The sequence below is a fragment of the Rattus norvegicus genome, chromosome 2, assembly GCF_036323735.1.
Source record: "Rattus norvegicus strain BN/NHsdMcwi chromosome 2, GRCr8, whole genome shotgun sequence".
NCBI classification, from domain to species: Eukaryota; Metazoa; Chordata; class Mammalia; order Rodentia; family Muridae; genus Rattus; species Rattus norvegicus.
The window spans coordinates 49194325-49209143 of NC_086020.1; the positions used below are offsets into that span (position 1 = coordinate 49194325).

The 14819-nt window shown below is 39.7% G+C and overlaps 1 protein-coding gene and 1 pseudogene across 1 annotated transcript; both read right to left on the reverse strand.

The window, feature by feature from the left end:
- Positions 1-9512: 9512 nt before the first annotated feature.
- Positions 9513-10499, reverse strand: Rpl29-ps16 (ribosomal protein L29, pseudogene 16; annotated as a pseudogene).
- Positions 10500-11131: 632 nt separating this feature from the next.
- On the reverse strand, positions 11132-11284 carry Rpl39l5 (ribosomal protein L39 like 5). Its single transcript, XM_008760742.1, has one exon. The coding sequence runs from the start codon at positions 11282-11284 to the stop codon at positions 11132-11134; it is 153 nt and encodes a 50-aa protein (XP_008758964.1).
- Between the last annotated feature and the right edge of the window lie 3535 nt (positions 11285-14819).

Sequence of the window (14819 nt, forward strand, 5' to 3'; positions counted from 1 at the left end):
GGAATTTAAGTCATGTAGAGAACAAGGGGAATATTTGGAGTTTTTGGAAAGGTGAAAAAAGGAAATGTTTTTTTTTTTTTATTTTATTAACTTGAGTATTTCTTATATACATTTCGAGTGTTATTCCCTTTCCCGGTATCCGGGCAAACATCCCCCTCCCCCCTCCCCTTCCTTATGGGTGTTCCCCTCCCAACCCTCCCCCCATTGCCGCCCTCCCCCCAACAGTCTAGTTCACTGGGGGTTCAGTCTTAGCAGGACTCAGGGCTTCCCCTTCCACTGGTGCTCTTACTAGGATATTCATTGCTACCTATGAGGTCAGAGTCCAGGGTCAGTCCATGTATAGTCTTTAGGTAGTGGCTTAGTCCCTGGAAGCTCTGGTTGCTTGGCATTGTTGTACATATGGGGTCTCGAGCCCCTTCAAGCTCTTCCAGTTCTTTCTCTGATTCCTTCAACGGGGGTCCTATTCTCAGTTCAGTGGTTTGCTGCTGGCATTCGCCTCTGTATTTGCTGTATTCTGGCTGTGTCTCTCAGGAGCGATCTACATCCGGCTCCTGTCGGTTGCACTTCATTGCTTCATCCATCTTATCTAATTGGGTGGCTGTATATGTATGGGCCACATGTGGGGCAGACTCTGAATGGGTGTTCCTTCAGTCTCTCTTTTAATCTTTGCCTCTCTCTTCCCTGCAAAGGGTATTCTTGTTCCCCTTTTAAAGAAGGAGTGAAGCATTCACATTTTGATCATCCGTCTTGAGTTTCATTTGTTCTAGGCATCTAGGGTAATTCAAGCATTTGGGCTAATAGCCACTTATCAGTGAGTGCATACCATGTATGTCTTTCTGTGTTTGGGTTAGCTCACTCAGGGTGATGTTTTCCAGTTCCAGCCATTTGCCTACGAATTTCATAAAGTCGTTGTTTTTGATAGCTGAGTAATATTCCATTGTGTAGATGTACCACATTTTCTGTATCCATTCCTCTGTTGAAGGGCATCTGGGTTCTTTCCAGCTTCTGGCTATTATAAATAAGGCTGCGATGAACATAGTGGAGCACGTGTCTTTTTTATATGTTCGGGCATCTTTTGGGTATATGCCCAAGAGAGGTATAGCTGGATCCTCAGGCAGTTCAATGTCCAATTTTCTGAGGATCCTCCAGACTGCTTTCCAGAATGGTTTTACCAGTCTGCAACCCCACCAACAATGGAGGAGTGTTCCTCTTTCTCCGCATCCTCGCCAGCATCTGCTGTCACCTGAGTTTTTGATCTTAGCCATTCTCACTGGTGTGAGGTGAAATCTCAGGGTTGTTTTGATTTGCATTTCCCTTATGACTAAAGATGTTGAACATTTCTTTAGGTGTTTCTCAGCCATTCGGCATTCCTCAGCTGTGAATTCTTTGTTTAGCTCTGAACCCCATTTTTTAATAGGGTTATTTGTTTCCCTGCGGTCTAACTTCTTGAGTTCTTTGTATATTGTGGATATAAGGCCTCTATCTGTTGTAGGATTGGTAAAGATCTTTTCCCAATCTGTTGGTTGCCGTTTTGTCCTAACCACAGTGTCCTTTGCCTTACAGAAGCTTTGCAGTTTTATGAGATCCCATTTGTCGATTCTTGATCTTAGAGCATAAGCCATTGGTGTTTTGTTTAGGAAATTTTTTCCAGTGCCCATGTGTTCCAGATGCTTCCCTAGTTTTTCTTCTATTAGTTTGAGTGTGTCTGGTTTGATGTGGAGGTCCTTGATCCACTTGGACTTAAGCTTTGTACAGGGTGATAAGCATGCATCGATCTGCATTCTTCTACATGTTGACCTCCAGTTGAACCAGCACCATTTGCTGAAAATGCTATCTTTTTTCCATTGGATGGTTTTGGCTCCTTCGTCAAAAATCAAGTGACCATAGGTGTGTGCGTTCATTTCTGGGTCTTCAATTCTATTCCATTGGTCTATCTGTCTGTCTCTGTACCAATACCATGCAGTTTTTATCACTATTGCTCTATAATACTGCTTGAGTTCAGGGACAGTGATTCCCCCTGAAGTCCTTTTATTGTTGAGGATAGCTTTAGCTATCCTGGGTTTTTTGTTATTCCAGATGAATTTGCAAATTGTTCTGTCTAACTCTTTGAAGAATTGGATTGGTATTTTGATGGGGATTGCATTGAATCTGTAGATTGCTTTTGGTAAAATGGCCATTTTTACTATATTAATCCTACCAATCCATGAGCATGAGAGATCTTTCCATCTTCTGAGGTCTTCTTCAATTTCCTTCTTCAGTGTCTTGAAGTTCTTATTGTACAGATCTTTTACTTGCTTTGTTAAAGTCACACCGAGGTACTTTATATTATTTGGGTCTATTATGAAGGGTGTCATTTCCCTAATTTCTTTCTCGGCTTGTTTCTCTTTTGTATAGAGGAAGGCAACTGATTTATTTGAGTTAATTTTATACCCAGCCACTTTGCTGAAGTTGTTTATCAGCTTTAGTAGTTCTCTGGTGGAACTTTTGGGATCACTTAAATATACTATCATATCATCTGCAAATAGTGATATTTTGACTTCTTCTTTTCCGATCTGTATCCCCTTGACCTCCTTTTGTTGTCTGATTGCTCTGGATAGAACTTCAAGAACTATATTGAATAAGTAGGGAGAGAGTGGGCAGCCTTGTCTAGTCCCTGATTTTAGTGGGATTGTTTCAAGTTTCTCTCCATTTAGTTTAATGTTAGCAACTGGTTTGCTGAATATGGCTTTTACTATGTTCAGGTATGGGCCTTGAATTCCTATTCTTTCCAGGACTTTTATCATGAAGGGGTGTTGAATTTTGTCAAATGCTTTCTCAGCGTCTAATGAAATGATCATGTGTTCTTTCAGTTTGTTTATATAATGGATCACGTTGATGGTTTTCCGTATATTAAACCATCCCTGCATGCCTGGGATGAAGCCTACTTGGTCATGGTGGATGATTGTTTTGATGTGCTCTTGGATTCGGTTTGCCAGAATTTTGTTGAGTATTTTTGCGTCGATATTCATAAGGGAAATTGGTCTGAAGTTCTCTTTCTTTGTTGTGTCTTTGTGTGGTTTAGGTATAAGAGTAATTGTGGCTTCGTAGAAGGTATTAGGTAGTGATCCATCTGTTTCAATTTTATAGAATAGTTTGGATAATATTGGTATGAGGTCTTCTATGAAGGTTTGATAGAATTCTGCACTAAACCCGTCTGGACCTGGGCTCTTTTTGGTTGGGAGACCTTTAATGGCTGCTTCTACTTCCTTAGGAGTTATGGGGTTGTTTAACTGGTTTATCTGTTCCTGATTTAACTTCGGTACCTGGTATCTGTCTAGGAAATTGTCCATTTCCTGAAGATTTTCAAGTTTTGTTGAATATAGGTTTTTATAGTAAGATCTGATGATTTTTTGAATTTCCTCTGAATCTGTTGTTATGTCTCCCTTTTCATTTCTGATTTTGTTAATTTGGACACACTCTCTGTGTCCTCTCGTTAGTCTGGCTAAGGGGTTATCTATCTTGTTGATTTTCTCAAAGAACCAACTTTTGGTTCTGTTGATTCTTTCTATGGTCCTTTTTGTTTCTAGTTGGTTGATTTCAGCCCTGAGTTTGATTATTTCCTGCCTTCTACTCCTCCTGGGTGTATTTGCTTCTTTTTGTTCTAGAGCTTTTAGGTGTGCTGTCAAGCTGCTGACATATGCTCTTTCCTGTTTCTTTCTGCAGGCACTCAGCGCTATGAGTTTTCCTCTTAGCACAGCTTTCATTGTGTCCCATAAGTTTGGGTATGTTGTACCTTCATTTTCATTAAATTCTAAAAAGTTTTTAATTTCTTTCTTTATTTCTTCCTTGACCAGTTTATCATTGAGTAGAGCATTGTTCAATTTCCAAGTATATGTGGGCATTCATCCTTGATTGTTATTGAAGACCAGTTTTAGGCCGTGGTGGTCCGATAGCACGCATGGGATTATTTCTATCTTTCTGTACCTGTTGAGGCCCGTTTTTTGACCAATTATATGGTCAATTTTGGAGAAAGTACCATGAGGAGCTTAGAAGAAGTTATATCCTTTTGCTTTAGGATAGAATGTTCTATAAATATCCGTTAAGTCCATTTGGCTCATGACTTCTCTTAGTCTGTCTACATCTCTGTTTAATTTCTGTTTCCATGATCTGTCCATTGATGAGAGTGGGGTGTTGAAATCTCCCACTATTATTGTGTGAGGTGCAATGTGTGTTTTGAGCTTTAGTAAGGTTTCTTTTACATATGTAGGTGTCCTTGTATTTGGGGCATAGATATTTAGGATTGAGAGTTCATCTTGGTGGATTTTTCCTTTGATGAATATGAAGTGTCCTTCCTTATTTTTTTGATGACTTTTAATTGAAAATTGATTTTATTTGATATTAGAATGGCTACTCCAGCTTGCTTCTTCTGACCATTTGCTTGGAAAATTGTTTCCCAGCCTTTCACTCTGAGGTAATGTCTGTCTTTGTCTCGGAGGTGTGTTTCCTGTAGGCATCAGAATGCAGGGTCCTCGTTGCGTATCCAGTTTGTTAATCTATGTCTTTTTATTGGGGAGTTTAGGCCATTGATGTTGAGAGATATTAAGGAATAGTGATTATTGCTTCCCGTTATATTCATATTTGGATGTGGGGTTATGTTTGTGTGCTTTCATTCTCTTTGTTTTGTTGCCAAGACGATTAGTTTCTTGCTTCTTCTAGGGTATAGCTTGCCTCCTTATGTTGGGCTTTACCATTTATTATCCTTTGTAGTGCTGGATTTGTAGAAAGATATTGTGTAAATTTGGTTTTGTCATGGAATATCTTGGTTTCTCCATCTATGTTAATTGATCGTTTTGCAGGATACAGTAACCTGGGCTGGCATTTGTGTTCTCTTAGGGTCTGTATGACATCAGTCCAGGATCTTCTGGCCTTCATAGTTTCTGGCGAGAAGTTTGGTGTGATTCTGATAGGTCTGCCTTTATATGTTACTTGACCTTTTTCCCTTACTGCTTTTAATATTCTTTCTTTATTTTGTGCGTTTGGTGTTTTGACTATTATGTGACGGGAGGTGTTTCTCTTCTGGTCCAATCTATTTGGAGTTCTGTAGGCTTCTTGTATGCCTATGGGTATCTCTTTTTTTAGGTTAGGGAAGTTTTCTTCTATGATTTTGTTGAAGATATTTACTGGTCCTTTGAGCTGGGAGTCTTCACTCTCTTCTATACCTATTATCCTTAGGTTTGATTTTCTCATTGAGTCCTGGATTTCCTGTATGTTTTGGACCAGTAGCTTTTTCCACTTTACATTATCTTTGACAGTTGAGTCAATGATTTCTATGGAATCTTCTGCTCCTGAGATTCTCTCTTCCATCTCTTGTATTCTGTTGGTGAAGCTTGTATCTACAGCTCCTTGTCTCTTCTTTTGGTTTTCTATATCCAGGGTTGTTTCCATGTGTTCTTTCTTGATTGCTTCTATTTCCATTTTTAATTCCTTCAACTGCTTGATTGTGTTTTCCTGGAATTCTTTCAGGGATTTTTGCGATTCCTCTCTGTAGGCTTCTACTTGTTTATTAATGTTTTCCTGTGTTTCCCTAAGGGAGTTCTTCACGTCTTTCTTGAAGTCCTCCAGCATCATGATCAAATATGATTTTGAAACTAGATCTTGCTTTTCTGGTGTGTTTGGATATTCCATGTTTGTTTTGGTGGGAGAATTGGGCTCCAATGATGCCATGTAGTCTTGGTTTCTGTTGCTTGGGTTCCTGCGCTTGCCTCTCGCCATCAGATTATCTCTAGTGTTACTTTGTTCTCCTATTTCTGACAGTGGCTAGACTGTCCTATAAGCCTGTGTGTCAGGAGTGCTGTAGACCTGTTTTCCTCTCTTTCAGTCAGTTATGGGGACAGAGTGTATTGCCTTCGGGCGTGTAGTTTTTCCTCTCTACAGGTCTTCAGCTGTTCCTGTGGGCCTGTGTCTTGAGTTCACCAGGTAGCTTTCTTGCAGCAGAAAAGTTGGTCTTACCTGTGGTCCTGAGGCTCAAGTTCGCTCGTGGGGTGCTGCCCACGGGCTCTCTGCAGCGGCAGCAACCAGGAAGACCTGCGCCTCCCCTTCCGGGAGCTTCAGTGCACCAGGGTTCCAGATGGCCTTTGGTGTTTTCCTCTGGCGTCCGAGATGTGTGTGCAGAGAGCAGTCTCTTCTGTTTTCCCAGGCTTGTCTGCCTCTCTGAAGGTTTAGCTCTCCCTCCCACGGGATTTGGGTGCAGAGAACTGTTTATCTGGTCTGTTTCCTTCAGGTTCCGGCGGTGTCTCAGGCAGGGGTCCTGCCGCTCCTGGGCCCTCCCCCACGGGAGCCCAGAGGCCTTATACAGTTTCCTCTTGGGCCAGGGGTGGGCAGGGGTGGGCAGTGTTGGTGGTCTCTTCCGCTCTGCAGCCTCAGGAGTGCCCACCTGACCAGGCGGTGAGGTCTCTTTCCCACGGGGTCTGGGAGCAGAGAGCTGCTGCGGGCCGGGATCCGCGGGTGTGGGACTTCCGGTAAACACAGGACGTGCCCGGTCCTAGAGGAGTTCTGCCTCTGTGTGTCCCGATTTCACCAGGCAGCTTTCTTGCTGCAGACAAGTTGGTCTTACCTGTGGTCCTGAGACTCAAGTTTGCTAGCGGGGTGCTGCCCACGGGCTCTCTGCGGTGGCAGCAACCAGGAAGACCAAGGAAATGTTTTTTACCACAAGTCATTGCTCCTGCAATCTATAAATGACATTCAACTGCTCTGACACAAACTAGGCATAATCAGAGGCTGGACAGGTGGCTCGTGTATTAAGAGCACTGGCTGCTAATTCAAGGACACAGGTTGAGTTCTCAGCATCCACATAGCAGCTCAAAACCATCTGTAACTCCAGTTCCGTAGGAACGGATGAACTCTTTGGCTCAGAGGATGCACACATGTGTAGGCAAAATACTTATAAACATAGCTTTTAAAAATCGAAAACTGCCTAAGTTGGTTCTATAGTTAAAGCTACAGGATCTCTAAACCATGGCGCCGAACAGCAGAATATGAATCTCAGGTGTGTGCTTTTCAAGGCGCATGTGGATTCATACACGCAGAACGCTCTCAAGCTTCTAGGACAAAATTTTTTTGAGTACTATTCTTTTGCTTCTTCTTAAAAAAGGAAGAAATCACCAAAGACCACATTGGCAAAATGACTGAGTCACTGAGCACGTTTTCAACTGTCACCTTCTAGACTTGAGATGGATTTTGCTTTCTCTTTTGCTCAGATTAACAGCATGAAGCTATATCATAAAGACTATTATTTATCAAGATAGTTCAAAGTTCATTCCACAAGCCTGCTAAAAATGCTTTGATACTTCCTGATAATCAGTCAGTTGTTTTAATATTAAAATGGACTGGCATGAGCTGTTCATAGAGATATTATTTGATTTTTTTGTGCCAAACTATAATCATGCTTTAAAATTAGTGAAATAAACTGCCATGGAAGCGATAAGGTGAGAGATTATCCTGCGCGGAAATATCTATGACTATATCAATCAATCCAAAACCTAGGTACCACTTAATTCATAATCATATAAGAAAGAGCAATTGAATACATTTCAGTAAATATGACTATTTAGAAGCTTTCTTTCTTATTTACATTGTATTCATACAGATTTATTGTTACATGTTGATTCTTTCATACTAAAAATAAAATGGCTTATTAGATCTCATATAATGTTCAAGGGTCTTTCCTTAGAATCCTGGTTCATCTGCCCAGTTAAGAAATATACTAATTTTTTTCTTTTTTGTAGTTTCTTCATCAATGCAATGGGAGACAAGTTCCATTTAGTGTTTATAAGGTTTAAACTAGACACTGAATGTAAAACTTTTTTTATTAATACTTTTATTGATTGTTGGGAAATTCACACGAACCCTGAGTACACTTACTTCCCAGTACTCATAGTTCTGCTTCCCAATCTTGTGATCTTCCTCCCCTCTAAGAAGAAGGAGAGGAGGAGGAAGGGGAAGGGAAGAAGGAAAATCGAAAAGAGGAAGAGGAGGAAACAAGTCCAATTTTTCGTTACCTATATACTCAGTGGAGCATAAACTCTCAGTAGCTAGCCCCTGAAAGAAAACTGAGACCACCCCAATTGCTCTTTCTTATGTGATTATGAATTAAGTGGTGCCTAGGTTTTGGATTGATTGATATAGTCATAGATATTTCCCCGCAGGATAATCTCTCACCTTATCGCTATCAACTGTGGAGAGCTACATTAATGCATCCTCATCACATTGGGGGGGTATGGGGTGTGGGGTTATCTTTATCTTTTTAAAAAACTTTTTATTTTTGTGTGAACTTCATATTACAAAGCCCAATCCCATTCATCTCCTCATCCTGCCACATCTGCCCTTCAACCTTGCAACCTTCCCTGCAAAAGAAAACAAAAAATAAAATTTAAAAGATATATCACCACAGAATCTGTAGTGTCTATGGTGTGCCACATAATATACCTTTTTGTCCAAACAGCTTTACTTGAATATGTTTATTGCAATAAGCCATGGTCTTCTACAACACTATTAATACTGGATCCTCACTGGACTCCTTTCAGATACTCTGTTGTTACCGTGTGTCATGGAAACCCTGTAGCTTTAGATCTACAGGACCAGCCCTTTCAGTCTCTCTAACACATTATAGACAGGGTAGATGTTGGGGTGGGCTAAATCAACACCCTAGATCTGGGCCTAGGTGATAACTGAGCTGGTTAGCCTGCCAGCTCTCCTAGGCCTGCACCCTCAGGGTCAGCTCTTTAACTTGGCCCAGGAGAGGAGCAGGGACAACTCTCCTGCCTGTGGCAACTGGTAACAAATGGGGCAAGCTCTCCTGTGCTCATTCTATCAGGCCAGCTCTCTAGTACTGCTCAGGTAAATGGCAGCCATACCCCCTAAGCAAGTTCTACTCTGATGCCCAGGGGAGATGCAGAATGTGTCCAACACCTTACCACAGTTTTTAAGAGTTCTCCTTGAAGGTTTCATGTCTAGGCTGTTATTTTTCTGGAGCTCTAGGTGTTGTCACCCCCCCCCCCTTTTCAGCTGTAACTCTGCAGTCATCAATGCCATGGCAAAAAGTAGCTTCCTTCCTTGCCCTTTACATTCAATGGGAACAAAGACTATGCACTCCTACATCTTCTTGGGCACCAGAACCATCGTAGAGCTTGGGGGCAACACCAGACAAAAGACGTCTACCTGGCCCCAGGTTTGTGCCACTTCCAGACACCTGTACCTCAGGGTCCTGTTGATGTAGGTGGCCTATGTTGCCACTGACGATCTTGTAGGTATCTGCAATCTGTGCCACTACCTGAGCCACCTTGATGTGCATGTAAAACATTTTATGTGTATTAAATACTCAACACGTTTTAGTATTCAGTATCATGTCATAGTAAGTATGGGAAGCAGTGGCTTTTAAACACTATTATCAAGAACTTGATTTTCTAATGTGTAGATGGGTGTGTCATAGCAGTCTATCTGTCGTCACAGTGTCAGGAGCCTTTTCTATGGGGCCTTCACGGGGGCCCAGGTACTTTGGGATCCTGAACTGGAGCAGAAGCCTGGGCCTTAGCTGAAGCTTTGGCCTCTACCTTGGTTTGAACCTTGGCCTTTCCTTGGCAGAGCCTACAACCCTTGGTCATGTAGCTTCGAATCTTCTTCCCAAGCTTGGGGTGAACGATGAAAGCCACACGGCTGAGTTTGCGGCTGGAGCCCTTTGGCATCTTGGACTCAATGGCTTGAGGCTTCACAAGGGCCTTGATAACCTCTTCTTAAGCACTCACAGCCTTTGCATTGTTGGCCTGTATCTTCCTTAGGCCTTCCTTGTTACGCTTCTTGGCCAAGCACATGTTCTTCAGGATCTTGGAGTCAACCCCCTTAAGACATTCGTATCTCTGTGACCGGAGTTTCTTGATGCCATTACTGTGCCATAGTCGGAGTCTTTTCAAACTGCTAGCCTTCAGATGTCTGGGATATGCATGGTGTTCCAGATACTCTTCCGCTTTGCCCCAGCAAGTCTCGGACTTCTGCCCGAGCCTCTCCAGCCACTAAGTATCATTGAAATGGCCCTGGTAACCTCTCCTAAACTGTGAAGTAAATAAAAATAAACAGAACATATATATACCCTTGAAAAAAAGAACTTGATTTTCTAGTAAAGGTACACAGAGAGGTGGGTTAACAGGTTAGATGTGTCTCCTACAGCAAATGGGAGCAAATATATGTGCACCCATGACTCGACGATGTGCAGAGAGTGATGGACCTTGTGATATTTAGACCTAGATGGGATTTTTTCATCAAATTCCTCCCCTAGTGTCTCAGGTAATCCCAGAGAAGAAGAGGTAAAGAGACTGTAAAAGCCAGTAGGGATGGAAGACATAAAGGAAACAAGGTCTTCTAGACACAATGGAACCCAGCACATGTCAACTCACTGAGAGTGTGGCAGTCACATAAGGGCTGTATAGGTTTAAGTGCTGAGAGGGGAAGTAGACACAAATCCCATCCATAATCCAGAAGCTATATTCAATTGATAATCATTTGCAAAGGAAAAGTTTTCTCTAAAGGAGTTGTACTGGGTATACAAAACATACTTAAGAGCAGTCAGTCCCCATGCCCAGAAGTAGAAGCACAGAATGAAGTCAGTCGTATTTCTGGAGGAGTTTTTGTCTCATAAATACTTGTCTGAGTCTTTCCTATAAAGATTATAAACTTTTTGCTGATACAATGTTTGCTTTCATTTGTTTTCTGTGTATGAATGTATATGACTCAGTATCTATATGTGTTTCTTGTGCTTTTTTCTGTTTTGTTTTCTTGTGCTATTTCTTTTGTTCTATTCTAGTTTTATTTTATCTTATAACTGTGGTTTTTTTTAAAGATTTTAAAGTTTCTTACTGGACAATCACCATAAACACAAGTAAGTCTCCAGATTAAAAATGTTGATATCTAAGGGTTGGGGATTTAGCTCAGTGGTAGAGTGCTTGCCTAGAAAGCGCAAGGCCCTGGGTTCGGTCCCCAGCTCTGAAAAAAAAAAAAGAAAAAAAGAAAAAAAAAAAGGAAAAAAATGTTGATATCTATCTGGTAGGACTGATTGATGATCACAATTCAGTATAAACCCCCAGTCTTGCCATTGTGTGAAGCTTTACAGATCCAGCTGTGTTCTCCAGTGTCTTCTCCTGGAGTTGTACCTGATTTTGTTATCAGTTTTCATCCAAATCCATTGAGGAATAGGACGACTTTGCTTTTGTTTCTTTGCCAGGAATTGCTTGATTCTGAATGTCTTGTGAGAAGTCATGGTGAGAATATGAATCAGGTCTAGTATGCATGGTGGTAGAGGAAAGGAGAAGAGCTGTAACTATTTTAGATGCCTGTTTATATTCGTGTGTGTGTGTGTGTGTGTGTGTGTGTGTGTGTGTGTGTGTGTGTCAGAGAGAGAGAGAGAGAGAGAGAGAGAGAGAGAGAGAGAGAGAGAATTTGGGTAGGGAGGGTCTGGAGGGGAAAAATCTCGTTTTCTTCTTTCTTTTTTCTTTTTTTGGTTTTTTGTTTGTTTGTTTTTTGTTTTGTTTTTGTTTGTTCTGGTTGACTTGGAACTAACTATTTAGGTCAGGAGTCAGGCAGGTCTTAAACTCAGAGATCTACTTACCTCTTCCTGGAGTGCTAGAATTAAAGGCATATGCTACCATTCCTAGGTCTTAAAAAATTCTACTTTCAATGAAAAAAAAGTATGTTTTTGTGTTTCACTAAAGGATTGTAGTATATAGTTTTTCCCATGCTGTTTTAAGCTCTGGGTTGACCATGCTACCCACCCAGATTATGTCAGATCCGTGGATGAAAAACACATACACAATAATTTATTTTGAACCTGCCTTATTGAATCAATTGTTGAGCTCTTTTAAGCCTTCCTTGGCTATCTCACACCTCTTTTCACTCCCAGCTCAGTACTCTAAATCTGCCCTCAGTTTAATTATGTTTCTAATCTCACACCTGGGGAACTAGCCTACGGTCACTCCACCAGAGATCATGTTTTCTCCCTCCAAAGCTTGGTGAAATCTCCCTTTCTTTTCCTCCATCTCTCTCTGCCTGTAGGGACCTAGAAGTCCTGCCTCTTTCCTTCAGCTCAGCAGTTGGACCCTGGCATCTTTATTGACCAATCAAGAACCAATTGGGGAACAGCACCTTAGCATCAGAACCACCCCTACAGGATTCTTTATAAATAGTTGGAGTTGGAAAGGCTGGCACACTCATGAATTGAGATAGAGGCCATGAAATTGCTACAGTCCATGCCAAAATGAAGTACTAATAATATATATATATATATATATATATATATATACATGGAGACAAGGTATGGAGGATTGTATGTGGAAATTGCATAAATTTAAAAGAAATACCATATGTAATAAAAGTTAATGATAGTATTAAGAGAAGTTATGTGATTTAAGTTTAATAATAAGAAAATACATATTTCAAAATTAAGTTCCTACATTCGGAGAAGTAAATATAAACTACATATGATTTTATTTCTTCTATCATTGTCAAAATGACAAAATGATAAAATGTATTGTGCATAAACTTATTAGTACATAATTTCTTTGCATCTATGCTTTAAACCCATCATCAACAGCTCAGTAAATGGAGGCTAGGAAGCTCTTTTGGACAAAACATTAAAAAAGTATACATTATTATTATATAAAAGGAATTCTTATTACTTAAAAAAAGAAAATCTAACATTATTAGAAAAAAGTAGTTAATATTATAAAGAAGCAAATACAGAGAAATGACAATAATTATATAAAAATATTTACATTGTATAATAATTAAATAAATATTTTAAAGTTAATAAAGCTTTCATATAAAATAATTAAAAATAACACAGAGGCCCATATTGAACACTAGCAAACTTACTCTCATACATATTACTATGGCTGGGTGACTTCAGACCATTATATTCTTAAGGGTAAATTTGCAAAATACATGCTCAAAAGTTAGAGAAAAATTTTCACTCTTTTAATTGAAGATTTGGCTATGTGAATATTTATCTGTCCATTTAAATAGAATTGTAAACAAAAGATTCATCATAATAGCATTGCTACAAATGAAAAATAAAAAAGTTATTTGATTCTATTGGGAAAATAATTTTTAAGTAATTAGTTAAATAAACTATTTATGTATGAAAAGCTTACTGAGATAAATGCTTAAATTCACATTTCTTAACATAAGGTATATTTATGTTTCATCTCTAAATAGATATAGTATAATAACAATGTGTTGGTAAAAAATACCCATCCTTTCCATTATCTAAGTTTCTTAAATTAACTTTAGAGGCTTCAATATTTAAATGATATTTTGACTCTTAAGAATTATTAACATTTCTACTTAAATCTTTTTGATTATTCTTACTTTATTTTTATTATTTTTACAACCCATACACTAAGTAAAAAATTAAAATTGTATAACGATACAAATTGTGGGCTTAGATTTTCTTAACCTACTTTAACAAGGGTTCCTAAACACTTTAACGTCTTTTCTAGCCCATCACACACCAGAGGTATTGGAAATAAAAGGTTAAAAGGGTAAAGGGGGATGTGGACCTGTTTTGAAATAGTTCTTTTGGATGATTCCCATCTTTGTTGTCATGATATCAGCATGTTTTATGTCCACATAGATCAGCAACAATAGTTTGATCCACTGAAAAACACCATTCAAGTAGTTTAATCCAAAAGAAACCTTGATGCTCTTCTAAACAGCCTGAGTCTGTGGAAGCAGGAAGTCATTACTGGACTATCATGAGGTGTTCTTTGCTGTACTTCTCTCTACAAAGTTAAGACAAAAGATAATCAGACTACAAAGGCAAGGTTAACCAATGCCACAGTGCCATGCGTGAAGAGCAGAGAGCAAAGCCCAGCGAAGACCACCAAAGAGTGGCAAAGCAAACCAATGTAATGGCGTCGTTCACTGTCTGTTGAGTTATAACTATACTCTTTCCAAACATTACATGTCTCTTCAAAAATTCACTCTAGCAAGACAAAATAAGCCATTTCACCAGGATGCTTCAAAACACACCATGTGTCTGTTCACAGACAAACATCCTCTCATAAGACAGTTTCCAAAATAATCACATGACATAATTGAGTCTCCAATGAAACCAAAACAAAAAATAAAATGCAATTTACAATTCAACAATAATTCTCATCAAAAATAAAAATATGGATTTCTTATTACAGAAATAAAATTTTGCAAAAAACTTAAAGCAGAATAGTCTAGAAAATAGCATTTGCTGGCTTTTTCTTTTAGTTAAACATGACAGAAGTAAGGTAGTAAATAAATTCTAAAATAAACTCTACAGTGTCTCCCATGAGACACACAGTGCTAATAATGCAATATAGCTGCAGCCATCATAACATAATCACAGCACTGAAATTATTCCACAGTCCCCAGATAGCTATACTGCACTACAATTTGTCGTCATTGACCCATAGGAAGACGGTCTCACGGTTAACTCTGAACGCATTAAAGAAACAGGAAGCCATGTGATCTAGAGACCATGATACAGTCATATGCAAAAGTCAAGTGGGTTGCAAGTTGATATTATAACAGTACGGAGTTAATTAAAGATCTGTTCTTTAAAAAGGACTTGAGTTTGCTTTCCTGTACCTACATAGAAAAGCTTTGACCACCTGAAACTTCACCTCCACTGAATCTGGTGCTGCCTCCATGACTGCCTCTACACACATAGCATACCTTCATGCACACACACACACACACACACACACACACACACACACACACACAGAGAGAGAGAGAGACAGAGAGACAGAGAGAGACAGAGA